We start from the raw sequence: 10,994 nt of genomic DNA, 5'->3' as shown, positions 1-10,994 counted from the left end.
CCCCTTCACAAAAATTAATTATTACCACTCTCACCCACATAAATACTTACCCACTATCACATACCCACACTTCATCCCCTCACGTATATTTTCTCTTTAATAATAATTCAAATAAATAAATATAATTTTCATATTTAGGCGGGAATTATGTGGAAACGTGGATAATAATTATTTGGTGTGGAGATATAGTAAAATAATGTTAAAAAGTTTAAGTGTGGAGTTTTGCCAATAAACTGAGGATAAAAGGAAATTAGAAAATTCACTTGCCTGCATTTTGTGTCGACAAGGTCCCTGAGAAAGCGAAGAGAATAAAATAAATAAAACATAATTAAAAATGGCTAGAACTAAGCAAACAGCACGTAAATCAACTGGTGGTAAGGCACCACGTAAGCAATTGGCATCTAAGGGTGCAAGAAAGTCAGCACCAGTAACCGGTGGTGTGAAGAAGCCACGTAGATATAGACCAGGAACTGTTGCCCTTCGTGAAATTAGAAGATACCAAAGGTCCACTGAGCTTTTGATTAGAAAGTTGCCATTCCAAAGATTGGTCCGTGAAATTGCTCAAGATTTCAAGACTGATTTAAGATTCCAATCATCAGCTGTTATGGCTTTACAGGAAGCTGCCGAAGCTTATCTCGTTGGTCTCTTTGAAGATACTAACTTGTGTGCTATCCATGCTCACCGTGTCACTATTATGCCAAAGGACGTCCAATTGGCTCGCCGTATCCGTGGTGAGAGGTAAATCTGAGCCCTGATGCTACTTTAGTGGTGTTTAATATATTCGAAATCTAGTCTTGGTTTCCAGTATTGCGAGCATTTGCTATTCGTGCAGTTTTGATATTATCGGAGCTTTCCAGTCGCCATTTAGTATTTTACAAATGACTAATGGCATTCCCTAACCATATAGCGCATGCATTTTGCCTGCTCTCCAGGCGGCACTAGCCGCCATAATCATGTATAAATGGTGTATTAAATAGGTAATTAAGTAATCTATCTTAGCCGAGATCTGTGTTCATTCTAATTAGTTGGGTTTTCTATTTATGGGTTGTGTGATCCCTTGAACGAATTTATGTAGAGGTTTGTAATTAGGCTCCTCATTTCCTCGATGTTTTTGCTAATTGACGAGTTCGGGTAGTAGTTAATATTAGCGTTAGCATTAATTTGGTTGAGACGGTCGACTTCCGCTGTACATTTAAGAGTTGAAATGAGTAAATTATCAAGTTCTCGAAGTATTTGAATTCTTCGTTCAGGTTCAAATTCTTTAATCTCGTCTTTCCGAGTAGTAAAATGCTTGTCAAGCTTGGCAAATGGTCTTCCACCTTGCCCCGAAAGAAGAATTTCTACACCGTCTATAACTTGTATGTTTTCTTTATTTAGTTTCCTGGATTTTTCCAGTATTTGCATAATATCTTCTTTTGTTTGAACACTTGAGCATGCTACATCATCGTCAATATTCTCATCATCATTCAGAGTGAAATCTTCGTCAGAAGATATTCGAAGAACAAGTTCCTTTAGCTTATCTTCAAAATATGAATAATTTTGAACATTGCAGTTTGATCTCAGGCCGTCTCTAAGGCCTTTAAATAACTCCTTGGCAGAAGAAATATCATTTTTTGACTCTAATATAAAAAATTTGCCGTCTTTCTTCTTCGACAAATCACATTCAATTGTTTCTGGAATGCTAGTTACTGTTATTTGATTCGCTAATCTATTCATTTATCAACCTTTATTTAATTTTACATTGAAAAGTAATTTATCGAAAACGAATGGCGGGAGTAAACTAAACATCTTTTTCATGTAATATTTTATTATACGAAAAGAAATACAAAATTAAATTAAAATAATAAATATTAGTATGCTGAGTTAAAAGATTAAATATTTATGCACTAACCTAAGAATATTTATCTGAGATTTCCTACGCATTAATAAATTTCGTTATAATAATTTTTGGAAATGTTTGTAATATCAGTTACTTAAAAGATGAACATGCACTGCTTTGTCAAATTTATCTTCAATTTTATTACATATTAAGCCCAAATCATCGCATGCCTTTAAAAGGACTTGAGTAGCCCCTACCTTACCATCCTGCATTTTTGAGCTGCCTTTTTTAACCGGAGATAAGCTGGGTACAGTCTTCAAGTCTAAAACATAGTTCTTATTGTCAACTTCAAGATTCGATATAGTTTCTATTCTCAAATTCATTGTGGAGATAGACGGATGAGGAATTGCATAGCCTGCAAATGTTGTGTTTGGGTTCAACATTGCCAAATGGCGTAGTGCATTACCTGAAAAAAAAATATATATATAAGGAAATATGTTAAAATGAGATAATAGTTATATTTCAATAAATTAGAGGTAGCTTACCTAAAGTATGATCCTCTTCATGAATTTGAAATGTTAAATTTGGGCCTTCAAGGTTGCTCAACATTTCATTTTTGGAAGCCATATTACTTGAGTTATTGCCATGTTCAGTTTCTTCTTTCATATTAACATCTTCCATTTTCTTTGTCAACTGTAAAGTCAAAAAGCCTGTCTAAATAATAATATGATTTGTCAACCTTATTTCGGGAAAAATAAAATCTTGATTTTTTAATCGTTTTTTCACCCTAAAAATTTATCCTTAATGTAAAAAAGATAGCACAGTTAGCGCCAGTTAAATTCTAAGAGTATAAAAAATAAATGATTTTCGTTTTTGAATTCGACTGATCATATAATAGTAGACTTATCGTATTATAGAAATTATTATCACTTTGCTAATTCAGTTTTTTTCTGAGTTTAGGTCTCTCTCTTCACAACTTATTTTTGCATTTGTAATCTTGATTAGATGCATTCATAGGCGCCTGGTATTCTAAAAATCGATCACATTTCATCTTAGATCAGTTATGAAATATGGAAATTGAGAAGGATATTTTGGAAGGACCAGCAGAGTTCCTGGAAAAAACCCAAAACCTACTGATAAATATCTTAAACGAACTTAAGGAAACGGTTAATATTATCTCCAAGGTCGACCCAAAAAGACAAAGTGAGCTTGAAGGGCACATTATTAGGTGAGTTTGATTCCGAATAAAATTTGCAGTGAGTTTAACCTATTATCACTAAAGTTATTACAGAAATGTTAGCGAACTTTCAAATGTTCTAAATGCGAAAATCAATACTATGTACGACAACGTTGAATTCCAAGTTAATTCTACTATTGAGAGACTAATGGTTGAAAACTTGCAATCATTTAAGCCAGAAAGTGAAATTGACTCAAGTAACAAAGAAGAGAAAGGCTGCAGCAACTTTGCCTTGGATTGACCCCTAATTGTCTGATTAATAACTAGCGGAATGTATAATTTATTATAATCGAGAAAATAATATGTTATCAAACATATAAAATTAAAAGTGTGATTAGACAATATTTGAAGCTATATAGGTATTGTTAATTAATTATTAAATTAATTTGGACTCTTTAGAATCAAAATAACAGAATCCCCCCTTACGAATAATTTGGAAATAAACCTATCTTTGTTGATATATTTAGCAGATCCTTTTTTACCTGACTTTACAGATTCTGTCCATATTTCTCTTGCATCTGTAAGAAGTAAATTACAATGTCTGTCAAATGCTTTAACTCTCCCCAAAATCTTTCTATTATTTCTACAGTTAACAAGAATCTGTGTATTTGTTTTTACGCATTCTGTTAATAGGCTTAAAGGCCCTTCACTGGGGTTATCCTTTTTTATTGTTTGTGATTCAATTTTGGACTCTTCAGTCATTAATTTTTATACTAGTAAATATTTAAGTGCTACTCTTAGGTTGGAAATCCTTTAATACCTTAATAAGCAATAATTATTTGTAAAGATATTATTTTCAAGTCTAAGTCAATTTGGAATCAAATTACTCTCCCAACTACATTTAAAATGCAAATATGAATTCAGAACTTTCAATTTTAATTAGAAAACTTTATCTCCTATTAAAATCAGTCTTCCCCTCAATAAAATTTTTCCTTTTAAATTTTTAAGTCTACATATATATTAGTCTTATAACTTCTTTTTAATCTGATCTCAACCATAACATTAACAAGCTATGAGACCTGTGCGTGGAGGCGCCGTACCGAAGAATCAAATTTGACTATTTAAGAGAAGTATATTTTTTAATTAATGGATTTAGGTTTTTAAGAAATTAAAGATTTCAAAGGTATAACTTAAGGTGAATAGTCTAAATTTTTTAAACTTATTGAACTGAAAAACACTATATTTTTGACAAATAATTAGATCTTGATGCAAACTTAATTTTATTAATAAGCTACAAGAGTAGAAATGATTAATATAAGTACGGAGCTTTTAGAAGGTGATGCCTCAAAAACAGCAGAAAAGGCCGAATGTGACAGCTCTGAAAGTGTATCATTTGCTTCCCTAGGAGTCTGTAAAGAGCTTTGTATTGCATGTGAATCCCTAGGTTGGAAAAACCCAACAGAAATACAGAAAAAGACTATCCCAATAGCTCTTGAAGGAAGGGACATTATAGGACTTGCGGAGACGGGTTCTGGCAAAACTGGATCATTCATTATTCCAATCTTGCAAAGATTGCTTGATGATCAGGTTCCAATGTATGCTGTTATATTAGCTCCAACAAGAGAACTTTGCGTTCAGATTTCTGAGCAATTTTTTGCGTTCGGTTCTTTAATCTCTTTAAAAATTGCAACATTGGTTGGGGGACTTGATATGGTTACACAATCTCTTTCGTTAGCAAAAAAACCTCATATTATCGTTGCATCTCCTGGAAGGTTAGTTGATCATTTAGAAAACACCAAAGGTTTTAATATTGGGGGAATCAAGTTCCTGGTTATGGACGAGGCTGACAGGTTGCTATCCATGGACTTCGAAATTGCGTTGAATAAAATTGTAGAATCATCACCAAGAAACAGAACTACTTATTTATTTTCTGCAACAATGACAACAAAAGTCGCTAAACTCCAAAAGATTTCATTGTCAAATCCAGTTAAAATTTGTGTAAACACGAAATATGATACCGCTGCCAATTTAATGCAATATTATATGTTTATTCCATTCAAATACAAATGGAGCTACTTTGTTGGATTACTTCAGAATTTGGGTCAGTATACTGGAATCATATTTTGTAATACATGCATTAATTGTAGAAGAGGAGATTTGCTTGCAAAAGAACTTGGATTCAATAGTATTAGTTTGCATGGCAGAATGTCACAGTCTCAACGTCTTTCAGCACTAAATCTCTTCAAAGGAAAACAAAAAAGATTATTATTTACAACAGAAGTAGGAAGCAGAGGTTTAGATATTCCACATGTAGATTTCGTTATTAACTTTGATGTTCCAACATCAAGTAAGGATTATGTACATCGTGTTGGGCGTACTGCAAGGGCAGGTAGGAGCGGTAGAGCGATTTCTATGGTTACCCAATATGACGTCGAGACTTTCCAAAGGATTGAATTTGCGCTAAATAAGAAACTTGATGAGTACACCTCTTTGCAAAGAGAAGAAGTTATGGCGATTCATGCAAAGGTTATTGACTCTCTAAGAACTGTAGATGCAGAACTTAATGATTCTAATGAAAAAACAGCACTAGTTGGACATAGAAAACTGAAGAATCGTAACAAAAAGAAATAAAGATTCACATATAAAAATTATAGTTATTCACTATAACGTATTACTTGATCAATAAGAGTAAAGGCAACTATATTTTATTTATTTTTAATTTTTTTTTGACAAAATAATAAATTCCCTTGAATTGTTCCTTACCACAAACTTACCTGCTGAGATCAATGTATATCTTCCCATAACCCTTGTTGAGGATGCTGATTTATAGAGTGCTCCAGATAATGCCCCAGATATTATAGAATTAAGGGAATCGTCTTTTTTCCTTATAGCTTTTGTTGCTCTGTAAAATCCACAATAAAATAAAGCTAGTAAATTATAATGTTCACTTATCCATCTATGTTGTAAGAACTTACTAATGATAGACAGTGGGTTTGCAATCTTTGCGCTATTAGATGCACACTCATTAAGAATTAAATTCATTCTGAGCTTAGGTGTAAGTGCAGGTCTCTTCATTGCATTAATTAGCCCATATGTAGAACCCAAGAGAAAGCCTACTCAAATCATAATTATTTGCTCGAGTTAAAAGCAATGAGGAAACACACCTGTCCCATAAGATAGACCCACACTATAAGTTACCTTTTCCCCCCAAAGTCTATCATAGGAGTTAAAGTATAAATCTTGTTTTCTTTTAAATCTAGTTACATCAAAATCCAACTTGTCAAGCTTTAAGTTGTCATTAAAAAGCAAATTGTTTGTTAAATTTTGGGTTTTGTTTTCAGAAGGTTCTCCCATGTTAATATTTTGAGTTCTGATTAATCTCTTCCTACTGGCTTAGTTTTAAATCAGTTTGTTGACAAAAAAAAATTAATTGAATAAAAAATGAATTAATAGCGGGATAGGTGAATGAAATTGGAGATTAATCTTAAGACTAATTTGCCGAATAATAACCAAAAATAACTTGGAATTCTATACTTGCAAATGATTGCCAAATATACATTCAGTAATATTTAAGCTAGTATTTACTCCAAAATAATCTCTCCTTATGACATAGCTCTAAGTTCTTGAAGAACAAAGCCATCCAAATATACCCTTTCTTAACAATAAACAACTTCCCATCAAGTCTATTTCTTCGTCAAGGACGACTAACAAGAGCTCCGAACTCTTTAATACACCATTCTAACATAGAAATTGTGGACAATAGAAGCAAGAGTCAGAAAAATACGCAAATTCGAAACTGATCACTTAAATGTAAAGATAATCCCTAATAATGATATCTATGAAATTGAAAAGTTTAAAATCATGCCTTCATCTCAGCAGTCAATAAGTTGGTTGCTTGGTTTGATTCGGAAACAACCTTGGTACCTTTTTCTTCAACACCATCAGCACCAACATGACTTTCCATAAGACGAGACACATCAAATGATGGCTTTGATAATACCTTAACTTTACGAATAAATACATGCTGTAATGGGAAAATGTGCCTACATGCCTTTTCAATCTCTTTACCTATTGATTCTGGGATAAATTTCTTTACCAAATCACGCAAAGTTGTACCTTCTGACTCTGCTGTGATAATTTCTACCATTTTCTTTCTAATTTGTCTAATTTGAGAAGTCTGGGCATAGCAAGTTGATTTTACTTGGTCTGCCATTCTTCTTGTGAATGCGATACAGAACAATCTCAATACATAACCATCAGAAGTTTTAACATTGCAATGAGCTTCGATGAGTGTTTGATACTTTCTAATTAAGGAACAGAGTTTGTCTCTAGTCATATCCATTCCATGGAATTCAGTAAGACAAGTTCTTCCCTGAATATCTTCACATTGTAATTTGATTTTTCTGAATGCCTGATCCTCATCGTTGTTCAAATCAGCTAAGCTCACTTCATATACTCTGTGTCTAAGAGCATCAACTGCTAACTTTGTACCTTGGTTCTTGGAAGCAATAGTGGTTCCGAAGTTACGTACTTTAAAGGTACTTGGGGCACGCAGGTCATAAAACTCCTTACGTGATAAAGGATCAATAACTTTCTTACGTCCTCCCTTTCTGCCCTTAGAAATTCGCTTATTCTTACCAATTGCCATATTTGATGTCGATCGAAACTAATAAAAAAAGAAAGCAGCAAACTCTTCTTTTTTCTTATTCACAATGTTACTTTTGCGCTTTGAGACGCCGTACCTTGACCTTTTTAACTATACTCGTCCCAGATGTTGATGAAAGACGCATATTAGGCGCCAAAGCGCTGTCTCCTTTAATATATTTAAAATTGTGGGGAGCAATAAAATTAATTAATCATTAATATTCTTCAAGTTACAATTTACTTGCATTTCATTTTTAATTAATTAGAGATTAAAAGTATCTAAAAATAGTAAATAAAATTTACGGACATGTAATTTATTATAAATAATATACCGCTCTAAAAAATGTGTCAAGTATGAATTTTTTCTATTTCCTAAGCTCTGTTTTTCTCAGGCATATTCAAAACGTTCTTAATCTATTATTAGTTTCTTTTATTTTATCTGATTTGTTTACACTTAGACAATTTCAGGGTTATTACTTTTTTCCAATTGTTAACATGAACGGTGCCTTTACGTGTGAATTTAGTTTGTTGCCATATTTTATTTTTTGAAATGCTCTTATTTTGAAAGTTTTAAAAAACTTTCTATTCAGCCATATTTAAAATCAGGAAAAGAAAATGACGTGTTTTTAGGTGGCAGAAGAAAAAACATTATTTTTTTTTAAAGCCCCGCCTCCCACAAAATACAATTAAGGAATTGATAATATTTAGGAGTTATTTAAAAATAACGAAAATGACCATTATGGTCAAATGAGTGGAGATGAGAATTGTTGCTCACTCGTTATATTGTTTAGATAATTATGTCAGCATCACTCAGCTGTGAATACACAAATTCGAATAAAAACATTGGGTTTGAGGAGGGATGGGCTCAAATTAAGAAAGAGGCTATTGAGCCTCTGGAAGTGTATTTACTAAATAGGGATAATATTAATAGCACAGTAAAGAACTTATTTACTGCCCAAGAGTATTCAAAAATTTATACTTTAATTTATAACATGTGTACCCAAAACCCTAGAAATTGGAGTAGGCAGTTATTTGCCAAATATTCCGAAACTATTGAGAATTTTTTAAAAGAAAATGTTTTAAGAGCATTAAGGAATTCTACAGGCTCCAAGCTACTGTTTGAATTCCGGCTTTTATGGAGTAACCATTTGATTTACACGCACTGGATGGAACGCTTTTTTGGTTACTTGAATAAATATCACGTTAAAATTGTAGGGGAAGGGAGCCTGATGTTAAAAGGAATAACAATATTTTACGAGACTGTGTATTTAGAGTTCAAGGAGAGTATTTCATTCTCATTTAGTAATTCAATTCAGGATTACAGACTTGGAACCAATGATATTGACAGTGAACTTTTGAAAGGAGTTGTGAATGTATGTTTGGAAATGAGTGAGAAGAGCAGAATTTCAGAAATATACGAAAACGAGATAGAAAAGGTAGTTATAAGCCGCATAAATTCTCACTACAGAAGTCTTGCACCCAAATGGGTTAGGCATGACAAATTATTAGAGTACTTGTCACGTGTGGATGAAATTGTTAACTTCGAGAATAAACTTTGCACGAAGTGCTTAGTTGATTCTACGTGGAAAAAAATCCAAAAATCCCTAACTCAAATATTGCTTGCAGATGAAATTAAAGTTATTCTTTCAGACTCCAGCTCTATTAAGGATATGTTTGTAAACAATGAATTTGAACAACTAAAATTATTGTTTAGGCTTTTTTCCACAATTCATCATGGAATCCACGCATTAAATACTCAATTTAAACACTATTTGACAGAATGTGGCCAAATGATAGTTAATAAATTCTCAGAATCAATTCATTTTGCTCAAGATGCTGAAATTGATAATGAAGAAACTTTTGAGCCGATTCAATCTACATCTAATTTGACCTCAAGTTGGCCATGGATGCTTGGTAAATCAATTACCGTTCCCTTTTTGAATACCAGGCATGGAGTTTTATTCGTACAAACGATTATTTCTCTTTTTGATCATTCGATATACTTATTGGAAACCTGTTTCAATAATGATACTGCAGTCCAAAAGACAATTAGAGAGTCTTTTGAGGTAATTGTTAATTTGGAAGTAGGTTGCCAAAACCAAGCGAAGCTTGTATGTTATTATTGCGATTTGTTATTAAAAAACAGTCATTCTAAGAGTGGGAATGGCACTAATGTTCAGTTAAACGATCAATTTACTGTTTTGGGAAGAAAATTAGTGGAAGTTTTTTCTTACATCCACTTTCAAGATTATTTTCTTCAAATTTACAAGTTTCTGCTTGCAAAGAGGCTTCTTCAATATAACTTATCCTTAGAAAAAAATGAGCTATACATTATATCTTTGCTTAAAAATAAATGTGGAACTGGATTCACATCCAAGTTAGAAGGGATGATTATGGATATTCAAATGGCTCAAAGCTTGAATACTAAATTCAAAGAATACCTAAAAGACATTACAAGAGGTGAAATAGAAAATAATGAGTTAGAAATAAAAGACAACCAAATGCTCGACTTGAGTTTGCAAATGTTTAAGGTTCCAATTTCAACAAAAATTGACTTTACTGTTAATGTATTGACAAGTTCAAATTGGCCTACATTAGACTCTTCAAGCATGAATTTGCCAGCTAATCTTAAAAAATGTATAAGCGATTTTGAAACTTTTTATTCCCTAGAAACTAATCACAGAAAGCTCTCTTGGGTATATTGGTATGGACAATGCGTTTTAGACTACAAACTACCTACACCTAATGGAGTAGTTAAATGTTTTGAAATACATTGTAATACGTATCAAGCATGTATTTTGCTACAGTTCAATAATTTTATCAGCTTATCTTTACTTGAGCTTCAGAATTTACTAAATACAGAAAAGTCAATTATACTGAAACATATAAAACCTCTATATTCAGATGTAAAAATTTTTAAAATGATTGACGTCCAAATTGCTTCAGATAACCCAGTATTTGAATTAAATTTGGATTTTGTTTCAACTGATAACATGTCCCCTACAATTATTAAATTACCAAATCAAACAGAGACAACTCAAAAGAATCGTACTGAATATGACAAAAGTCATGCCATAGAGGCAGCAATTGTTAAAATTATGAAAGTTAAGGGAGAAATGACAAGAAGTGATATTATTTCCTATGTTTCATCCCAGTTATGCGACTACAAACCCTCGGAAGGAATAATAATTGACAAAATCAAATATCTAGTGGAAAGGGAATACCTTGAGAACCATCATGATGACCCAGACAAACTTTTATACTTAACATAGCGATACACTAATCAAACTATATTTGCTACATATTTATGCATTTTTTTTGTTTGTTTTATTCTATTATTAAATTTTTTATGTA

The 10,994-nt window shown here is 32.4% G+C and overlaps 9 protein-coding genes across 9 annotated transcripts; 4 read left to right on the top strand and 5 right to left on the bottom strand.

The window, feature by feature from the left end:
- Positions 1-334: 334 nt before the first annotated feature.
- ELE39_001638 (histone H3) lies at positions 335-742 on the top strand (the record flags this gene model as incomplete). Its single annotated transcript, XM_067344677.1, has 1 exon — positions 335-742. One exon carries the CDS (start codon positions 335-337, stop codon positions 740-742), a length of 408 nt encoding a protein of 135 aa, XP_067201853.1.
- Positions 743-1,038: 296 nt separating this feature from the next.
- Positions 1,039-1,716, bottom strand: ELE39_001637 (uncharacterized protein; the record flags this gene model as incomplete). Its single annotated transcript, XM_067344676.1, has 1 exon — positions 1,039-1,716. The coding sequence occupies one exon, from the start codon at positions 1,714-1,716 to the stop codon at positions 1,039-1,041; it is 678 nt and encodes a 225-aa protein (XP_067201852.1).
- Positions 1,717-1,965: 249 nt separating this feature from the next.
- Positions 1,966-2,500, bottom strand: ELE39_001636 (DNA-directed RNA polymerase subunit; the record flags this gene model as incomplete). Its single annotated transcript, XM_067344675.1, has 2 exons — positions 1,966-2,285; positions 2,365-2,500. The coding sequence occupies 2 exons, from the start codon at positions 2,498-2,500 to the stop codon at positions 1,966-1,968; spliced, it is 456 nt and encodes a 151-aa protein (XP_067201851.1).
- A 389-nt stretch (positions 2,501-2,889) lies between these two features.
- Positions 2,890-3,051, top strand: ELE39_001635 (uncharacterized protein; the record flags this gene model as incomplete). The annotated part of the gene is made up of 1 exon (XM_067344674.1): positions 2,890-3,051. The coding sequence occupies one exon, from the start codon at positions 2,890-2,892 to the stop codon at positions 3,049-3,051; it is 162 nt and encodes a 53-aa protein (XP_067201850.1).
- Positions 3,052-3,437: 386 nt separating this feature from the next.
- ELE39_001633 (small nuclear ribonucleoprotein) lies at positions 3,438-3,758 on the bottom strand (the record flags this gene model as incomplete). Its single annotated transcript, XM_067344672.1, has 1 exon — positions 3,438-3,758. The coding sequence occupies one exon, from the start codon at positions 3,756-3,758 to the stop codon at positions 3,438-3,440; it is 321 nt and encodes a 106-aa protein (XP_067201848.1).
- A 543-nt stretch (positions 3,759-4,301) lies between these two features.
- ELE39_001632 (Rrp3p) lies at positions 4,302-5,627 on the top strand (the record flags this gene model as incomplete). The annotated part of the gene is made up of 1 exon (XM_067344671.1): positions 4,302-5,627. One exon carries the CDS (start codon positions 4,302-4,304, stop codon positions 5,625-5,627), a length of 1,326 nt encoding a protein of 441 aa, XP_067201847.1.
- A 510-nt stretch (positions 5,628-6,137) lies between these two features.
- Positions 6,138-6,350, bottom strand: ELE39_001631 (mitochondrial inner membrane translocase; the record flags this gene model as incomplete). Its single annotated transcript, XM_067344670.1, has 1 exon — positions 6,138-6,350. The coding sequence occupies one exon, from the start codon at positions 6,348-6,350 to the stop codon at positions 6,138-6,140; it is 213 nt and encodes a 70-aa protein (XP_067201846.1).
- A 505-nt stretch (positions 6,351-6,855) lies between these two features.
- Positions 6,856-7,644, bottom strand: ELE39_001630 (ribosomal RPS3A; the record flags this gene model as incomplete). Its single annotated transcript, XM_067344669.1, has 1 exon — positions 6,856-7,644. The coding sequence occupies one exon, from the start codon at positions 7,642-7,644 to the stop codon at positions 6,856-6,858; it is 789 nt and encodes a 262-aa protein (XP_067201845.1).
- A 793-nt stretch (positions 7,645-8,437) lies between these two features.
- ELE39_001629 (cullin of plant origin) lies at positions 8,438-10,912 on the top strand (the record flags this gene model as incomplete). The annotated part of the gene is made up of 1 exon (XM_067344668.1): positions 8,438-10,912. The coding sequence occupies one exon, from the start codon at positions 8,438-8,440 to the stop codon at positions 10,910-10,912; it is 2,475 nt and encodes an 824-aa protein (XP_067201844.1).
- Positions 10,913-10,994: the final 82 nt, after the last annotated feature.

The sequence above is a fragment of the Cryptosporidium sp. chipmunk genotype I genome (genome assembly GCF_004936735.1).
Source record: "Cryptosporidium sp. chipmunk genotype I strain 37763 chromosome Unknown contig_19, whole genome shotgun sequence".
Taxonomy (NCBI): Eukaryota; Apicomplexa; class Conoidasida; order Eucoccidiorida; family Cryptosporidiidae; genus Cryptosporidium; species Cryptosporidium sp. chipmunk genotype I.
The sequence above is the reverse complement of the archived record's forward strand: the minus strand, read 5'-3'. Positions and strand labels throughout refer to the sequence as shown.